At 48.8% G+C, this 19544-nt stretch overlaps 1 protein-coding gene across 4 annotated transcripts; it reads right to left on the bottom strand.

Annotated features, from left to right (window-relative positions):
• Positions 1 to 1100: 1100 nt before the first annotated feature.
• On the bottom strand, positions 1101 to 18203 carry Tmbim6 (transmembrane BAX inhibitor motif containing 6). Of its 4 annotated transcripts, none has more exons than NM_001171036.1 (11): positions 18110 to 18203; positions 17420 to 17455; positions 9487 to 9570; positions 8981 to 9089; positions 6616 to 6736; positions 5385 to 5433; positions 5192 to 5289; positions 4919 to 4998; positions 4473 to 4573; positions 3807 to 3882; positions 1101 to 2675 (listed from the first exon to the last, which is right to left on the bottom strand). In NM_001171036.1, exons 3-11 carry the CDS (start codon positions 9540 to 9542, stop codon positions 2652 to 2654), a joined length of 714 nt encoding a protein of 237 aa, NP_001164507.1. In that variant the 5' UTR covers positions 9543 to 9570; positions 17420 to 17455; positions 18110 to 18203; the 3' UTR covers positions 1101 to 2651. The 4 variants fall into 4 exon arrangements, with proteins under 4 accessions (NP_001164507.1, NP_001164505.1, NP_080945.1 ...); NM_001171034.1 differs by lacking the exon at positions 17420 to 17455 and adding an exon at positions 11279 to 11493; NM_026669.4 differs by lacking the exon at positions 17420 to 17455.
• Between the last annotated feature and the right edge of the window lie 1341 nt (positions 18204 to 19544).

The raw sequence follows: 19544 nt of genomic DNA, 5'->3' as shown, positions 1-19544 counted from the left end.
TCACTGGCCTTCCCTGGTTATTAAGACTACATAAAACAGGGTGATGAGATGTTCACTGGGTAAAGAGACCTAAGTTAGATCCCTGGAACCCATGGAAAAGTGGAGAAGCTGCCGCAGTCCTCTGACTTCCCCCCAGCTTGTGCTGTGGTCCTCACCCTGCACCCACCCCCCACCCCCAAGCAAACTCACATGGTTAAAATGAAGGAAATGGTGTTTAAAAACAAAATAAACCGCCTCACAGGTGCAGTTACAAGTCACTTTGGAGTGTCTGCCATTTGTAAGCAGTCAAATCCAGTGTGCTAGAGATGTGTCTGCAGTAGAGGCCCCAAGTTCAATTCCCAGCATCCACCCAGCAGTTAAAACTGCTCCAGGGACTTCAATTCTGAAAAGGGCTCTCTCACAGCGCATTTTACTGAAGCCAGCTCCAGGGACTCATTCTGTGCCTCCCTCCCACACGAGGATAAATACGCCTTTCCCTAGTTGAGAAAAGCAGCGGTCTTTAGCTGGGATAGCCTGTGGTGGTTTGAACATTCTAACACTTGGCCCTTCCTTGGTGGAGCCGTTTGGGAGGTGTGACCATGGTGGTGAGCTGTGTCATGGAGGTAGGCTTTGAGTTAGACTCTCAGCATTTTCTGTAAGTACCCTCCCTCCTCCATGGCACCCTGGTCTAATCTACAATCTACACTACGGCTAACCATGGTTGTGTGTCAGCTGAACGGGGTGAGCAGACTGAAGTCATCTCAGGCGCACACTCACCGGTGCTCCTGAGGAGGAGCCCAGCCACCGGAAGTGAACACAAGTACTTGCAGGGTGAGTAACCCTCTGCCCCAAGTCCCGTGGCTGGTGCACATCCTAACTTTAGCAGCCACCACCACAGACAACCCCAGCAAAGGCCAGGCTGAGCAGAGGGCTCTGGAGGAGGCCGGGGCTGGATAGAGAGGGTCTCAACACTAGTGGCATGGTGGGACTCTGGAGCGGGAGGCCTAAGTGGGCGCCTTGCTTTCTCCATGGAGCACACTGGGCCCAGTCAGCTCCCACTAGCAACGACAACTGTGCCAACCCTAACCCAGCATGCCCCTGATTTAACACTGAGACACCAGCAAAGGTTAAGGAATTTTCTTTATTTTTTACAAATTAAGACTATGTAGATATATTTTTTTTAATCAAAAACACGGTTGTCTTCACAGTATGAGTTAGAGAACGCAGCCTGAGCTGGGACAGAGACCGGGGACAGAGTGGAGATGGACACCTGTGTTAAAAGCCTGTTAGGCATCTTAGTTAAAAGTAGTTTATATCATTCTTGGCACTGTTTCTAAAGAAAAACTCCTTTTTCCCAAGCAAAAAAGCACAAGAGGTGGAGTCTGGCTTCAGGAGGTGGAACTCAGTCATGTCCCGAGGGCTCGCAGTGTCGTTTTTTTCTGGGGAGCTGCTGCCATCCCTTAGTAAGCTCAGGTCAGTGGGAGGCACCGGGCAGGCAGGGCGGCCGGCACCTTAGTGCACTGCGCCACTCTGGCTGCACCCGTCCAGTACAGTCTCATGGGACAGTAACCCAGCAGCCACTGTGTCAACTGCATTGGCTCTGAGCAAAGAAATCCAAACCGCCATCCTACTGGAAATGGGCTGCCCGTGGCTTGGTAGTGAGGGCCACAACCACTCCGGGTGCCACCTTTCTGTGCAGACTGTGGTGGCCCACAGTTGGTCAACAGGCTTCTGCCCAAAAGACCAAAACTTGCTGGAAACAGGTGAACAAACCCAGTAAGTGACGTGCTTCCGCGAGCGCCTGCTCCCTCCCAGCTCTGCCGAGACAAAAGTGCACCGAGGAGCTTCTGAGAGTCACCAGTCCCACCTCACCGACTCCTCGCGGTCACCGGGAGCTGCAGTCCTTACTCAGTACAATTAGCCCTGAGGCTCAGCCGGTCTCCTTTCCTATCCTCCCCCCAAGACTTTACCCACAGCCACCTAGTGGAGGCCCATCCGTAACAAAGGTTGATAATTTTAAGAACCAACAAAGAAAAACACACTAGGGAACCTTGGCATTGTGGCCTCCACCTTGCCACACATACTCGGAGCGAGCGCCCCACCCCACAGATGGAAAGCAGGTGGTTCCCCGAGGGCCACTCAGAGCGGAGAGAGCACTCACAAGTCTACACCTCCTCCTCATGGCAAGGCAGAAAGCCTGTGCCAGACTCAGTTAGGCAGCAGAGGAAGGAAGCACCCACCAGAGTCCACTCTCTGCAGGCCTGGCACCTCAGGACAGGCAAACACGCTGCCCAGTCTCACTGGAACTGTGAGAACCGAACCACAGGGCCAGAGAGGGTCCAGTCAGCAGCGGGGCTCCGTCTGCGGCGGCTCGGCAGGATGCAGACTTCTGCTCTCACTTCTGGTGCCTGGCTGTCTGAGCAGAGCAGGTGGCTGTGATGGGCTGACAGAAAAGGGACGGGGAAGAACCCAGGACACGAAGCCAAACTCCAAACTATATTCACTAATCAGTTTTTGATCAAAAAATTTCAAAATAGAGAAAACCACTAAGTACAAAAGCTTTCCTGATGCTTTCATTATCATAGAACACGACACCTGTGATGTGTGCAAAGAAACAGGGGTGGGGGGGTGGGGGGGAGAAGGTGAGCTGGGAAAGGCTGACGGCCAGTTGGTCACTTCTTTTCTTTCTTCTTGTCCTACAAATGAAGAAAATCAGCTAGGTAGTTTCCCCTCTGACGTACAAACCCATGAGTGAGCATCGGCCAAGGGTGTGGAGAGATGAGGAGCGCTCATCATGAGGGAGCCCTTCCAACCCTCCCGGCTGCACCCAGGACAGGACATCAGGGGCAGCAGCTGGGAGAGCCAACTGCACAGCTTCCCTGGGCCCAGCCCACACAGAACCAGCAAGCCTGTCACCTCTACAGCTCTGCGTTCACTGCCTGGTATTCCAAAATTAGGTTTATAAACGAAAGCTCAAAGGTTTCTCTACTGCTGGGCTACACTGACTATTAAACTAGTTTTGGGGAAAAGAATTAAGATCAACAAAACTGAGATTGAGAACTCAAATGGGGCTGGAGAGGCAAGCGGCGGTTAGGAGCACTGGCTGCACGGCAGACCCAGGTTTCATTGCCGGCACCCACACTGCAGCTTCCAATTCTAACTCCAGTTCCAGGAAGTGCAGTGCATGCAGTATACATGTATACATGAGCAGGCACTCATACATGTTCACTAAAAAAAAAAAATGTCTTTAAAAACTCAGGGCAGTGGTGCACGCCTTTAAATCCCAGCACTTGAGAGGGAGAAGCAGGCGGATCTCTGAGTTCGAGACCAGCCTGGTCTTTAGAGCGAGTTCCAGGTCAGCCAGGGCTACACAGAGAAACCTTGTCTCCAAAAACAAAATTACAAAAAAAATTTTTTTTAATTGAAAGAAATTAACAAATGGATAAACGGATCCACTGCTGACATTCATGAAATAACGGCTGTCACCACAGTCCTGTGTAACACCCTTTTCGAGTCCTGACAACCTCTGCCCTGCAATCCTCCTAAGGTCACACTGCTTTCACATTCTGAGTCCTGACAGTCTCTGTGCCCTGCAATCCTCCTAAGGTGTTACACGGACACCACAGCTGCTGCCACTGAAGCCACCCCGGGGATCAGGTAAGACTTAAGAAAGGTCTTTGACTCCGTTAGCACAGACCTGTGGTGTCCCCCTGCATGAGGGGCCTGCCTCTCACAGACCTGCTCTACACTGTCTACAGTCCACTTCTCCAGATCTCCCATCCACACAGAGGCTGGCGGGAGCCCCTCTCCTGCGCAGGCTGACTCACCTTCTCATTGAAGGCCAGGATCAACATGAGCTTCCTGAAGAGGGTAACGAAATCTAGGAAGAGGTCAACGCAGTGCCTGAAAGACAGGGGCCGCTCACTTCACTCTCCGCACCTCCCACTCTCCTTCAGCAACCTCCGGGGAGCCGCCCAACCTGGGCTCCAGCCCTCTACTCCACCCAACAAACAGCCAGAATCCTTTTCAACTCAATAAATCCACAAGGCAGCAGGAGGCCGGCCGCGCTCTGAATAGAGACCAGGTCTGAGCCTGGAACTACCCACTACCAACACCTAGTGATGAGCCCAAAAGGAGCTCTACCTGACAAACTAGGCATGCCCTCTCAGTACCACGGGAAACAAACTCCTGGCTGCCTGGAGAGGGAGGCTGTGAACACTGTGCCCTGCTTAGGGATGGGGCTCAGGGGCAGTCTGCCTGGCCTGCTGGAGGTCAGCCCCTTTGTCCAGAGAATGCTTGCCCAGCACTGACCAGGCCCAGTCTTTAATCCCCAGCACTGCATAGGCTGCTGATGCACGCCTTTAACCCCAGCACTCAGGAAGCAGAAGAGCAGATGTTCAAGGCCATCCTTAGCTACACAGTGAGTTCACACGGGTGTGTGGTTACGGGATGGAGTGGTGCGTCTCGCCAGGCAGAGCGGCTCTCCCACTTACCAGATGTAATCCTTATCTCCGTGTTCAGCCTTCTCAATAATGAGCTGAGTATCAAAGAGGACAAAGCCACACATGACCAGCAGTCCCAGGTACAGGTTTGCCTAACAAAAGCAAGAGATGATGTCACGTGTGGTAGTTGGTACAGTGGGAAAAACAACCAACTTGCAAATACATCACTCACACACTACCCAGAAGTCCATGTTATTTCCCCAAAACACACCACTGCTCTCACGCCTTGGGTAAAACCTGTTCTCCTAACTGGTTCCTAGCTGCTAACCATGTGTCTTCCCGCTGAGGCAGAAGCTGTCCTATCAAGGCTCTGAAGGTCTGAAGGGCACTGCCCAGAGAAAGTGAGTGTTCTAGCAGGTTCACCTCTTTTGATTTAGAGTTAGGTAAGAAAAGTGGACGAAGCAAACGGCTGCTGGAAAGTTCTCCATAAATCTCACCTGGAACAGCCAAATGGAGCCAAAGAAAAGGTTCCCCAGAGAGGACAGGAGCATGAGGCTCATGGCTGACATCAAGATACCTGGAAGACACGGCAGAGGCTGCCATGAGAAAAGCCAAAAAGCAGGGCACAATAACCACATCAAGGCCATTTCTAACCTCTTCCCAAATGAAGGCTTTTCATTTCACCCGAGCCCCCAAAGACCTGAGGTAGAAAACACGGCCTACTGCGCGCAGAGCTAGAGCAGAACCCGGAGCCTGTTTCCAGTCCATACCTCCTAAAAACAGGTAGCTCCGGCGCCGGGCATACAGGGCGCTCAGGCTGAAGCAGGTGAAGATCATGGCCGTGCCCATGAAGGCCGTGGGGAGGATGCTGTGAAGGAAAGGCCGAGAATGGGAGCTACAGTCACGTGGCCTGCTTTTAGAAGGCACATCACAAAGGTGTACAGACATAGACAACACAGTTACCTGGGGTTGACAGCGATGCACAGCTCCAGGGCAGGTCCCAGGCCGACTCCTAGAAGCAAATCCCCAGAACACAGATGTTCAGAACAGTCAGTTCTGAAGAGGGCCCTCATCCAAAGGCTGGACACAGGTGTTCATGCTCATTACAAAACCAAGCACAGGAGCCCAACAACCCTTCTCACTTTACCCTTTCCTCCTTTTAAGGGAATATATAACTAAATTAACTGATATATATGTCCTCTGAGCTCAAAACCATGCACGTCTTCAGGAAGACTAGAAATTAGAAACGAAAAGGCAAAAACGTCAAATGTATCTTTGAGACTGTAATGTGGGCCAGAACAGAGAACAGGACAAAAGCAGGCAGGGCTGGCAGCCAGCAGCAGCCTCACAGTCCTGCAGGATCAACCCCCTTGGCAGCAAAGGGCAACCAGACCAGTTGTGCAGGGCGTCACATGGCAACAGGAAAGCAACTTGTCCCAGCCAACACTTCTATGCTGGCTATTTCCTCTTCTGATAATCTACCCCTAATCCCGTAACGCCTGGCGCTCCCTGAGCCCTAAACCTTAATTCCTAAACTTCTTCCTTTCTAAAATCCCTCAACGCCACACAGGCGAGCCTCCCCGAGAGCCTGGTATGAAGCAGCGCTGCCTTTCAAAGTACTTTACTATACAGCTCCAGAGTTCTTTCCTTTCATGAGAACTTTAAAAGAGGTGAACTTTTTTCTTTCCTCAGACAGGGAGATTCTCTGTGTAGCCCTGGCTGTCCTGAAGCTTGCTCTGTAGAGATCTGCCTACGTGTGCCACCACACCTAGCAAGAGATAAACTTTTGCCTAGATTCTCTCTTAGTTCATGTCTACCATTTAAAAAGTCACGAACCTCATTCATTTGAGCATCTTTTTTTTTAATATATAAAAATAAATCATAGTTGCTAGCTACAAAGTGCTAGCTAGAAGGTGCTTAACTGTATATGCAAGGCGGACCCACATCAAACAAAGGAACAGTACGAAGCAAAACAAGCAGCCAGCCAACCAGCCTCCAATACAAGTCTATTACTGGTGAGCACAGAGCAAGGAGCCCGGGACGGGGAAACCACAGCAGTGGAGTGGAAGTTAGGGAAACTACACAGAGAGCTGCTGTGAAGGATTTGTACAAAGACAAACAATATATGCCAGCTGGGTAAGTCAGAGGCAACATTAGTACCCTCTCCTGCCCACGAGACAACCTGGTCACATACCTGTGAGGAAGGCGAAGCCAGCGAGAAGTCCCAGTCTCTTTTGCTCGGTCTCATGGCTGTGAGGTGTTGCCATCAGCCAAATCATCAAGGCCAAGGAGCCCAGGGCGGAGAGTAGGCCAGCCTGTCGGAGCCAGTCAAAAAATAAAGTAGTTGAAAGACTCACATTTACATGTATAAATCCTCATCTGACATTGCTACGGTCTGCTTCTTCACCTAGAGGCAGAGGAAAAGGTAGTGTGTCCTCAGAGCGAGGGGTAGGAAAACCAGAGGCCTCGAAGGAGAGGGCTAAGACCATGGTTGGTGATGCCAAAGGCTCTTTGTGGTCCATCAATTGAGTAGTTTGAATACAGAACTACTCAAGCCAAACCAAGGAGCGCTGGACAGACATGCATCTGTCACAAGCAGAAATGACCCCTTTTGTCCACTTAAAGGAAAAGGAGACACAGAGAACCACCTGATGACCTGCGCTATTTGGTCCCCAGGGCTCAGCTGTGTGCACACATCCTCGTGGCTGATGGATTATGGAAGACAGGCAAGTGGGGGTGTTCTCGGGGCCCTGCTGCCTCTGCTCTGCGGTGCCGGCACCACACACACACACACACACACACACACACACACACACACACACACGCACACACACACACTACCGTCTATCTTCTGGGTTTAAAGTCGCTCAGCTACTTTCGAATTTCTTACAGTAACATTAGTTTTGTTGACAAAAATAATTTTTTTAAAGGAAACCCTGCCCACAGACATTAAGAGGACTGAGGTGATCAGTGGCCCTGAAGGTCCTGCCCTTAGAGGCACAGCTCCCTTCTCACTGCTGAGAGCAGTCCTAAGTCCAAGTGGATTGAAGGAGGAACTGCGCTCCAGGAAACAGGTTTCTGCAATGCTCTGGTCAGTGACAAATGATTAACGCATAGCCTTGCTGTATGTGTTTCTTTCTAAGGACAATTAGTTGCCATATATTGTTGATTCCCAGAGCTGATTAAAACAAACATACTTTCTCCCCGAAGTAAATCAACCGTCATACTAGATAGCACTTCAGCACCAGGTTGTTTTTGGCAAAATCAGCAACAAAAACTTAAAACAGGGCAGGTCATGGTGGTATATGCCTTTAATTGCAACACTTGGGAGCAGAAGCAGGCAGGACTTCCAGCCAGGACTACATAAGAGGCAGCTTATCTAAGAGTACACACCAGGCTAGTGTACAACTCAGTGGTAGGAAGCACGGATGAATTCAACTCCCAGCACATGAAAAAGCACAAAGTGGGCACGGAGTCTGTGAGTGAAGCGTGTTCCGACCACCACTGGCCATGCCACCTTACATGTTTGCAAACAGTGCTGAGCAGTGACCCGAGAGTACTCCAATCCTCACATTCAAAGTCAGTCTGTTTGAGAACGGACTGCATTTTACATGACTTCAAACGACAGACAACCAAAAAACAAACCAACCTAGAATTTGCTTTAAACTCGAGAGTCCAAGCCTTGCCCTTCTGGGTGCCTAGAACCATTTTTCATAGAACCCTTGGCAGGACGGACAGTCCTCGACAGGGACAGACGCCAATGAACGCACCTCTGGACCTATGCTGAAAACAGGAACTCCACAGCTGGGCTGCTAGCAAACTTCAAACCTCTTAGTTATTCTATAAAAATTAAAAAATGTACCTTTGGGGCTGGAGAGATGGCTCAGCGGTTAAGAACACTGACTGCTCTTCTAAAGGTCCTGAGTTCAAATTCCAGCAACCACATGGTGGCTCACAATGGGTCAAATCTGTACAAGTCCCAATCTTTGTGTGTGTGTGTGTGTGTGTGTGTGTGTGTGTGTGTTTGAGACAGGGTTTTTCTGTGTAGCCCTGGCTGTCCTGGAACTCACTTTGTAGACCAGGCTGGCCTTGAACTCAGAAATCTGTTCTGCCTTCCAAGTGCTGGGACTAAAGGTGTGTGCCACCACTGCCCAGCCCAAGTTCCAATTGTGCCTCTTCTGACAACTAGTTACAACTGGTTCCAAGTACTCCACAGTCACTGAGGCAACAACAACAACAAAAAGGTGGGGCAGCACCCAGTTCAAGCTGAGGATGGAGTCTTGTGCATCAGCCAACATCAGCCGTATACCTTCAGGGTCAAGTGCCCAGCGGAATAGACTGCTGTGTTCACAGAGTGACTAGAGGGAAACAGTTACCAATAAATTCAAATGGTTTAATAATGTCCTCAATTACTGGATGGCTGAGTTCTGAAATCAAACTACTGACAAAGATATTAAAGAGGGGAACAGGAATAGGCTACCTATTGGAGTCTGTGCTGTTGTACCCAGAGAAAAAAATGAATGAATGAATAAAACAAACAAACAAACAAACAAACTTACCTGGATGAAGTGTGTGACCACATGGACATAGGCCCCTGCTGCCGCCACAAACATACATAGTGCAAAACTGGCATAGACCTTCTTTAGGTGCTGCTGTGTCGAGGGAGTTCTAGGAAAGAGCGTTTATAATACATCATTTCTGGATGTATATACTCACCTAAGCTTCAATTATTTCTATCTCTCCCTTGCCAGAGGAATAAGTGAAAGTTATGAACAGTTTGAGATACTTTGGGAAGAACATATAATAATAATAATAAAATGTTTGGAAAATGAGTTAACAGAATTTTTAAATGCTTGAGAAGAGCCCAAACCCAAAATACATGAGCACTGAGTAAGCAAACCAGAACCAATGACTTGCCAGAGCCCTCCCAGCATCCCCAGAACCTGACTCTCAGCGTCACTCACACTCGGCGTCTCTGGAATCTGGCCCATTTGTTACTGATGCATACAAAAGAAACTAGATACGAACAGAAATGCAAGGGCCATAGCAAGGTTAAAACACTTACATGTGGGAAAATTTTAAGAGGGCATCAAAGTTGATCTTCCGATCAAATATATTCATGGCTCCAAAGTCTGTTCAGCAGCCTCCGCTGGGAACACAGAAAAGCTCATTTATAGACACGAGGACACGCGAGAGCAAAAGACAAAACAAAACAGTATACAAGTCTTGAAAAACTAAAAGTTCCTCATCACTCTTCAAAAGACATGAACCGTCTCTCGTAAAAGTATTTTGCTATCATTTGATTTCTAAAGAACAAATTCATACTTGAAAAAGACAGTGTATAAGAGAAATTTTCTAGCTAAAGGAACCTACTACCATGAGGGCCTTCTTTTTGTCGTTTCTGGTTTTTATTCTTTGAGTGTGGAGGTCCACATGAGTAAGAGTGTTATGTGAGATCAGAGGTCAATGCGTGGGAGCGAGTTCTCACCTTCCACAGGCAGCACCAGTGTCAAAGACTGAACTCAAGGATGGCACAGCTAAGGGCTTCCATAGCCTTGCAACAATTATGCTGCCGCTTCAAGATACTAGAGAACTCGCTCAGAAAAGGAACCTTAAAGATTAAGGGCATTTACTTATTTCAGACATGGTCTCACTATATAGTCCTACCTGGCCTAATTTTATTGTTTTATTTTATGGGTGTGTGTGCACGTGCACATGTGAATGCATGGATGTATAGATGCATATAGGTACGTGTATACACACACACAAATATATGAGCATATGAGTACCACATGCACATAGTGCCCACGGAGGCCAGGAGAGAATGTGACTGCACAGAACTGCACAGAGATTATGAGTCACCTAAGATGGGTGCTGTAACCAGACAGAGCCTCTGTAAGTGCTGCAAGCACTCTTAACCGCTGAGTCACTCACTTCTCCTGCTCCCTCCAAGCCTTTCTGTTTGTTTGTCTAAGACAGGATCTTACCAGAGGCTCTGACTAGACTGGATCTTGCTATGTAGACCACCAGGCTGGCCTCGAACTCAGAAATCCGCCTGCCTCAGCCTGCCAAGTGCTGGGATTAAAGGCGTGCCCCACCATGCCTGGCTTCCTTGGAATCTTTCCTATAGAAATATTAATATCTACTTTCCCCCTCCTCCATACAGAGCAATATTTAACATAAAGACTTAAAATATGCTTCCTAAGCAGTATGCACAATGCTCTAATATTTAAGTGTGTATCCTGAAAACTCATCAAAACCAGAAATAATGATGTAGTGTTACCCCCAGGACAGACCCTGAGGACAGACCCTGAGGACAGACCCCGAGGACAGACCTTATTCCAGTTTCTCCAACAGTCCCAATGTTAGGCGGCACTGCAGAATCAAAGCAGGGCATCTACCACCCCCTTCCCACCGTGACCCTTGGGGAGCCAAGCATGTGGACGGTGTAACCGCCTCCCCCACCACCCCAGAAGTGTAAAAGCAAAACCCAAAACCCAACCGAACCACATCCAGGTTACCTCACGCCAATACCAGAAAGCCAGGTTAAGTGTTGCTCCTTCCCTCTCTCATGCAATCCCAGTCAGATCCAATCAAGGGCTTTTATCTTTTCTAAATATACCCGACTCCAGCTCTTACTAACACACAATGCTCACTCTCTTCCTAATCTGCCAAAAAGGGGGATGGGGAAAGGGAAGAGCCATTAACCTGCAATCCAAGTTACAATCCCAAAGCCAAGCCCTGAGGAACCGTGGAACAGCAGAAAGACGCATTCTTACAGTTCTCTAAGTCACCACAGCAAGGCTCTCTTCCTCTAGGTCACACTAGGCTGGCTTTCTCATCACAACCCTGCTTACCTTGACTCTTAATTCAGTTCCTAAGTAAGAGCAGATCTGGAGAAGCTGCAAAGCCCACTACAGCTGCTGCTCTCTTCTCCGAGTCCCCGGCCTCTGCGCCCTCTTGATCCAGATGGTGCAACTATTGCAGGCTGTTGCGAGGCCAAGCAGTCTTCCACAACCACGATGAGTTCACTCCCCTGAGAGCACACTTACAGGACGGGACAATCCAGCGACTGGAAAGTGTCCGTAAGGCTTCCATTAACACTGCTAATGACACCCCTAGGGAGAACCTGCAACCTACAGTCAAGTTTCTCAGCTCTCACAGTCCAAGTGCTAACGTATATCTTGCTTCCAATTTCAAGCACCAGCGGGGAGGGGACCTAAGATACCCAGGGGATCGTTAGTCAGAAAGGGGCAATACTCATGTAATCAGACCCCTCAGAGGGGAAACTGACAGAGCACAAGAACTCTCCTTTCCCAACTGTTCTTTGGCTTGTTCCTGAAGGTACCACCTGCCTCTTTCTGGTGCTTTCAAAAGGCAGGGGCTGGAGAGGCTCAGCAGGTAAGAACACTCACTGCTCTTTCCCAGGACAAGGTGTAGCACCCACATGTCAGCCTACAGCATAAGCCCAGTTCCAGGGGATGCCATGCCCTCTCCTAAACCCTGAGGGCACCAGACACACAAAACACTCACACGGTTTTTTAAACAAAAAACAAAAACAAAAAAACCCAGTAAGGGGTCTGGTGAGATGGCTCAGCGGGTAAGAGTATCCGACTGCTCTTCCGAAGGTCCAGAGTTCAAATCCCAGCAACCACATGGTGGCTCACAACCATCCGTAACGAGATCTGACGCCCTCTTCTGGTGTGTCTGAAGACAGCTACAGTGTACTTACATGTAATAAATAAATCTTTTAAAAAAACCCAGTAAGAGGAAGAGGAGGGCTGTGTGTGGGTAGCAAGCACTCAGTTGTACTTTACTTACTAAGTCACGAACACCACCCAGCTTCCTCGGGTATCACTGTGAAATGCAGTCTCATTACACAGCGGCCAAACCTTTCATCCTGAGGGCTTGGGTCTCTGTGTGTCCCTGGCTGTCCTGGAACTTGCTTTGTGGACCAGGCTAACCTCAAACTCAGAGAGCCACCTGCCTGCCCGTGCCTCCTGAGTGCTGGGGCTGAAGGCAGAACCACCACAGCCAGGCTAAGTCAATACTTGAGTGAGATATGTTAACTACAGCAAGTTTACTACTGTTCCGGAGGGCTGGGAGGGAGGGAGGGCAGCGAAGGGCTGAGAGATGGCTCACAGGGAAAAGCACTTGCTCTGCAGCCTGAGGACTGGGCTCCACCCCCAGGTCCCACAATAAATGAGACTGCTGACTCTCATGTCCTCCTCTGGCCTCCACATACATGCTGGGTCATGCACACACCCACGGCCACACAGAGCATGTACAGACACACAGTAATAAAACTTCTAAATTTTTTTAAAGTAGTAATGTACTTAATGTACATGTCATATTTCTCTCTCTCTCTCTCTGTTTCTTTAAAGATTTATTTATTATTATACCTAAGTACACTGTAACTGACTTCAGACACTCCAGAAGAGGCCGTCAGATCTCATTACAGATGGTTGTGAGCCACCATGTGGTTACTGGGATTTGAACTCAGGACTTTCGGAAGAGCAGTCGGTGCTCTTACCTGCTGAGCCATCTTGCCAGCCCCACGTCATATTTCACTTTGGGGAATGTTAAAATGGGGAAAAGAGGTCTCAGAAGGAGGAGCTGTTCCAAATTATCAAGAATAAAAATATAAACAGAGACAAAATGCTCCCCCGAGGTTATGTTTGTGTTTTTTGAGACAGAGTCTCACTATGTAGCTCTGGCTGGCCTGGTACTTACAAAAGAAATTCAACTGCGTTCGCCTTCAAGGTGCATGCTGGCATGCCTGGACTGGACTGGAGTATAGCTTACTTGCCTAGCACAAGTGAAGCCCTAGGTCCAATCCCAGATACTACAAAAAAAAAAAAAAAAAAAAAAAAAAAAAAAAAAAATTACCATCCCACTGTATGTGGTTCAAACTGCCCCAAAATTCACTATAGTTTTCTGATATACAACTAAGACTATTACAGAAACCAACAACTCAGGTATGGTGGCACTGCTCTGTAATATCAGCACTTGGGAGACAAAGCCAGGGTAAATTTAACTTTGAGGGGTAACCTGGGCTACATAGAGAAAATCACTGACCTATCTCATCATAAGCTCTTATTCATACAGAAACCTAGAAACAGATCCTTAGTTTTAGAAAAACTCAAGTCTTGAAGTAGCATGAGATTATCTACACAAAATTAAATGGCAGTGCCTCCTGGGGTCATGGGAAATTTGCTTATACTGCATGTATAAGCAAAAGAAATGTTCAAGTGCTTTAGTTACAATCAATACCCTTTGACATTAAAGGCCTCATTTTATGCCTGTATCCTTTTTTATGGGGGGGGGGGGGTGTTCAAGACACAGGGCTTCTCTTTGTGGCCCTGGGTGTCCTGGAACTAGCTCTGCAGACCAGGCTGGCCTCAAACTCAAGATATCCGCCTGCCTCTGCCTCCCACAACCTCCCGGCTTTCTGCCGCTATCTTTAAGGCAGCAGGAACAGAATGAACAGAATCTATCAAACTCTGTCATGCACATAGCTACAGCTTTGCTGAAGTGTCACCAAAACTGTGGCTAACAGGGCCAGCCTCCTGCCAAAGCCACCCCAGATTACACAACAAAGAGCAAGAGCTGGGAGAAACATACCATTTATCCTGGCATTCTGGAAGGCTGACTAGGATAGGAAGTTCAGCAATGCCCTGGAGTTCATAGTTGAGACTTATGAAAAACAAAACCACCCCCGGGCCGAGGGCATGGCTCAGTGACAGGTCACTTGCCTAATGCCATCAAGGCCGGCCCTACATTCAATCACCAGTATTCAAACACACACAGACACATGAATGCACAACAAAAACTTCCAAGTTTACTGCACAGCTGCACCAAGGAAGAGCCAGGTATTTCTGTGACCTCCTTGAGCTGGGGAGATAAGCCTATCCAGTCTTGTTAAATCCCTGGTTTCAGTTCCAGGTACCCTTTTTACCCTTGTCCTAAAACAAAAGACTACTATCTAATCATGGCCATGCCTTCCAAGTGTGCACACGCACACACAAAACCTGCAGCACTGGAGGCCAGACACTCATGATAGATGCCTTCAAAGCATGCAAAGGGCCCTGCCTACCACTGAACAAAAACTGTCATTTTATCATGAAGGCTTAGCAATACTTCTCTAAAGGAGAAAGTATTTAGATAAGGAGGAAGTATGAGAAAACAAGCTAAAATGTGAAGGAACTTGATCAAACCCACTTCTAGTAAGAACTCCCATTATTTAAATGGCATACCTTTCCTCAACACATTCACACTGTTCCCCTTGCCCCCGAGGGCTTTAGGTACTGAGACAGCCTAGTTACTAAGTGATAAGCCACCCAGGGAAAGTCTGTTAAAGTGCATTCATAGCTTGATGCTTTTCGTGCTACCCTAGGAAGTAGTCAGTCAATTTCAAAAAAATCCAAGGCATCCTGTTTCAACTAAGGCGGGGTCTCCATCATAAGACAGCGATTCTCACCCTTCCTAATGCTGTGACACTTTAACACAGTTCCTCATGCTGTGGTGACTGCCAGCCACAAAATTATTTTTGTTGCTAGTTCGTAACTGTGCTTTTACTACTGTTTTGAATCATAATATAAATGTCTGATATATAGGATATCTGCTTTGTGACCCTGGTGAAAGGGTCGGTCAATGCCAGGTTGAAAGCTGCTGTCTCAAGGAGACCTAAGTCCTAGAACTCCTACACGGATCAAAAACCCCGGGGCTAAGCTACCACTGGATTCATTTCTGGAGAGGACTGCACTGCCTCAGAACCAAGACAGACAGTGCTGAAGAAATGCCTACCACTCAACGTTTTTTTGAGACAGAGTCTCTCTATAGCCCTGGCCATTCTAAAACTCATAGAACAGGCTAGCCTTGAACTCAGAGATTGAACTGCCTCTGCCTCCAGAGTTCTAAAGGGACATGTGCCACTTTGCCCAGCTCAAATTAAACCCACTCTGAAACTACTGAATCTCCTTCTCCAAAACCACAACTCTCTGGCAGAAGTGAAGCATAAGGCTTCAATGTCCTAAGTACATAACCTTCCATGAGGAGCCAGCAATCCCTCCCCCACTGTTTATCCACCCCACCCCCAAGAACAAGCATAAATCAGGAACAAAAGAGACCTGCAACTTTAAGACTTATTTCCGTTTATGTGCACCGGTGTCTTCCCTGCATCTGAGCCGGGGGGCCATTTGCCACGGAACTGGAGTTAGGAACAGTTAAGAGCTGCCATATGGGAAGGGCACTGGAAGAACGGCAGTGCTCTTAACCACAAGCCCCAAGCCCCACAAGTTCAAGTCACCCTTCCTCGGCCAGCCCAGCAGATCCTACTCAGATGCAATCCCTTCTCTCTAGTCTTGACTGCTGTATTCAGGAAACGTGTACTACCATGAAATCTGGTTAGAAAGTCTCCGGGAACAAAAGAGGATGAACCAGAAGGCATCTGTACTGGAGCCTACAGCCAAGTCACAGGACCAGCACGTAGAAGGGAGAACGTGAGTGGCTGGTTCCCCCGAGGGAGATTAATACCCTTGGGTAGTTTATGAAATAAAATGAAACTCTTCAAGTCAGTGCATTAGCGCCGATGATAAGGACCAATCTGATCCCTTCTGGATGTCTAGGGATAGGGTTCAAGATGGCTGAATTAACAAGACAGAAGGGGGCAGGTAACTCACAGCCTACTATTTAATTAAATGTGTAAACTGCCTGACTTGCTAGTTTAGATGTTAAATGTATACACCAAGATACAACAACATTAGCTTCACATTAAGTCCAAGAGGAAAGAGTCGCACATGAAAGGTTTTTCTCTTTCTTAAAGGGAGTGTAACAGTGGTAACAGACCCAGATCTGGAGTTTCAAATCCTGCCTTTTCTACCACATAACTGTGAGAAAATAGTTTTATTCAATCTCACTCCTCTCTTTAACTCTAACATATGATTAATACCAGTTCTACTGACAATAACAAACACGTAGATGGCTCCACTGCAGGGTGCTAACCCGACAGTAGTACTGATCTGACCAACATCACAAAGTTAAAGCGGGGGGGGGGGGGGGGGGGGGGGGGGGGGGGGCCAGAACCGAACCAGCTTCAGGTCTCCTGACCTTTCCATTTCACCCACAACAGGAAAACACACTTTCAATAAGGCAGTTCCCTAACTCCGCAGCACATATGTCGGTTCCTCCCACAATGTATTTTTTAGCATTTCTACCAAGACCACGAATTTTATCTGTAACAAGGAGGAAAAACTGGAAAGGCTAAGTATCCGAATTAATGTCTCCCCTTCCTAGTCGTTAGGAAAGCAGGGCTTCATTCAGATGGACAGAGGGAGAGCAGGACCCAGGGGCGCAACCTGATTTCCCCATGATGAATAATGGAAGTGGAAAAGTGGATCTAAGTTACAGGCTGTGTTTCTCAAGGACTCCAGACACTCTCTACTAGGGGAAAACTGAGGGGAATCTAAATGTCCACTTGTTCAAGTCAAAGCAGAAAACAAATTAGACAATAAAGAAACACCAAAGAAAATAAATGTAGCAACTACTGACTTAAGTGTGTTAGCAGAAGGCATGAAAACGTGATTGGGCAATTCAGGGACTTCCTGAATCATACCTCTCTCTTAAGATACCCATACAGCCACAAGGTAAACCACATACAAATATTAATAAGTAACTACAAAGTCTGGCATTGACCTTCAGCCTTCAAATTCCTGTCTGTGTTTCAGGCAGTCAGCTCGTCCGAAGTGTTACACATTCACAGGTAGTTTGTGTAACTGGAGAGTCTCAAGTTCAAAGTGGTTTTGTTGTTTGGCCAACACAAGCCTGGTTGGACAGGCAAAGCAACCTGGCCTGGCACCAGACAACTTGTTTTTGTTTTTGTTGTTTAAAAAAAAAGAAAAGGAAAGAAACGAAGGCAGGCAAGCCAAAGCCTACTTATCAGTCAGTCCAAGAAAAACAGTACCCATCGCCGCCCTTCCGGGGCAGACTCTGGAACTCACCCAGGGTTCAGGACGAAGCAATCAAGGCCACCTCACCTGTCCAGAGGCAACCAATCAGATCAGAGTGGGGCTGCTCCGTGGGCCTGGGGAGCCAGGCTAAGCCCGGGGCTTCTCACCTCGGCCTCTACCATTGGCTTCTAAGTAACTAAGGAATCTCGAGTGTCATAAAGAAGTGTGACATCACCTGGCCCGCCGTGACAGGGCAGCCTTATAACCAGGCCTACCTCAAGTCCCCAACCCCGACGGCTCACCCAGGCGAGGCAGAGGAACCCGAGAAGGAACAGCCGAGAGGCGATCGCAGGGTGGGGCGGGGTGACCACAACGACACAGCTTTCTCTTTCGTTTACCTCAAAGTCAGGGGTGGGGGACCCGTCCCGAATTCAAGCCCTGAACTCGGCTGAGGGTGGAAGGGACGCAAGCGAGGGTCGCTAAGAGGCCTGCCTTCGCCACAGACACAGGTCCAACTGCCCGGGAGACCCCGCAGACTCGCCCCCGCCGGCGCTGCTGCGCATGCGCGGCATTAGTTCCTCCGCGTCCCTCCCCGCCCAGCTTTCCTTCGATCTCGACGCAGAACAGGCCGGGTTGCCTAAGGAGCTGATCCGTCCGAAAACGGAAGCTACTACCCTCTCCCGCGCTTGCTCCCTCCCTATCCCTCACTCCGGGTTTGCCCGATCCTAGTTTCGCACGTACCTTCTCAGCCCACCTCTCCGGAGCTTCCCTGCTCTGCTAAAACCGGATGTGCTCTGAGTCTCCGGGGGTTGGCGCTGGAAGTCTACCCACACCCGCCCCCTAGGGAAACCCCGCCCTCAGACCTGCCCAGGCGAGTTCTCATTGGCCCCCGGCTGCACTGCTCCTGTCCGTTATCTGCACGTTCATAAACAGCAGCCGCTTTCGTCAGAGTCATTGGCTAATACCCCTGTCAATCAAGACTGTAGCCACCAACCCGCACCTTAGCAATAGGCCTCCGCCTTCTTCCCCCTACATAGGAAGGATGGACGTCGGGCTTCAGACCCATGGAGTAGGAAAAGTGAAATGGGGCGTGTCAGGCTTAGACCGTTGTCATGTGAGACCACCCACCCATGACACTAAAATGTCCCAAGATGCTGGTTTTAAGCCTCTCATGGGATGGTAATGAAGGAAAGCGAGGCAGCTCTCCCTGGGATCTCTGTTTTGTTTTTTGAGACAGGGTTTCTCTGTCCTGGCCTTCCTGGAACTCACTCTGTAGACCAGTCTCTTAAGTGCTGGGATTAAAGACATACGCCACCGACACCCGGCTTTCTCGAGACCTTTTAACATTGAATATAATGGCGCTTACGCTTCAGAGCACCTTTGAAGGGCCAGCCATTCTACAGGGACCCAGGGACCCCAGCCTGGAGGGTCTGAGGCTACCCGGTAGCTCAGGAGCCCCAAGCAAACTGGCTACAGAGACCACAACCACCTGCATGGAAGTGAGTGGTTTTTGGTAGTTACCCAAGGCCCTGCAAGTCAGGTGTAACGGCCTCAAAGACCTGGTCTTGCAATCCTAACCAGCTCTTTAGAGACCTGGCCAAGGGCGGTCAAAGAGCAGGTGGTTCCCTGGCTCGCCACGTCCCTTAGGGCGTGTTCCCTAGTTGGAGCATAACCTAGTTGGAAGGAGCTGTGAAGCTAATTTTAAAAGAGAGAAAAAAACCAAAAACCAGGAGCCTTTATTTTCTTATTTTTATTTTTTGTGGCCTATGCTTTTAAAAATCAATTTCACAACTCATTAGTACTGTCTGAAATCACAAGTATAGAATGGGTTCCAGCTGGATCCTGGGTAGTTGAGGGCTGCATGCTGAATTAGGGCCCTGAAGGACTCCAGAGTGAGGCAGCCTGAGGAGTGTGTAGAGGAAAGGTGGAAGACCATCTGAGCCTCTCAGTTCTGCTTCCAGCAAAGCCCTTAGGGCTGACCATGGTTTGGGCCAAGGTAACTTTTACCTACTACACACTCAGGAGGTAGAGGCGAGCAGATCGCTGGTCTGAGAGCAGCCTGGTCTATAGAACGAGTTCCAGAACAGCCAGAAATACCCAGAGAAAGCACGGAGAAACGGGGTTGGGGGTTGGGCAGATCAGAGACAGAGACACTAGAGACAGAGAGGAGGAGGAG

Source organism: Mus musculus, chromosome 15 (genome assembly GCF_000001635.26).
Source record: "Mus musculus strain C57BL/6J chromosome 15, GRCm38.p6 C57BL/6J".
Taxonomy (NCBI): Eukaryota; Metazoa; Chordata; class Mammalia; order Rodentia; family Muridae; genus Mus; species Mus musculus.
The sequence above is the reverse complement of the archived record's forward strand: the minus strand, read 5'-3'. Positions and strand labels throughout refer to the sequence as shown.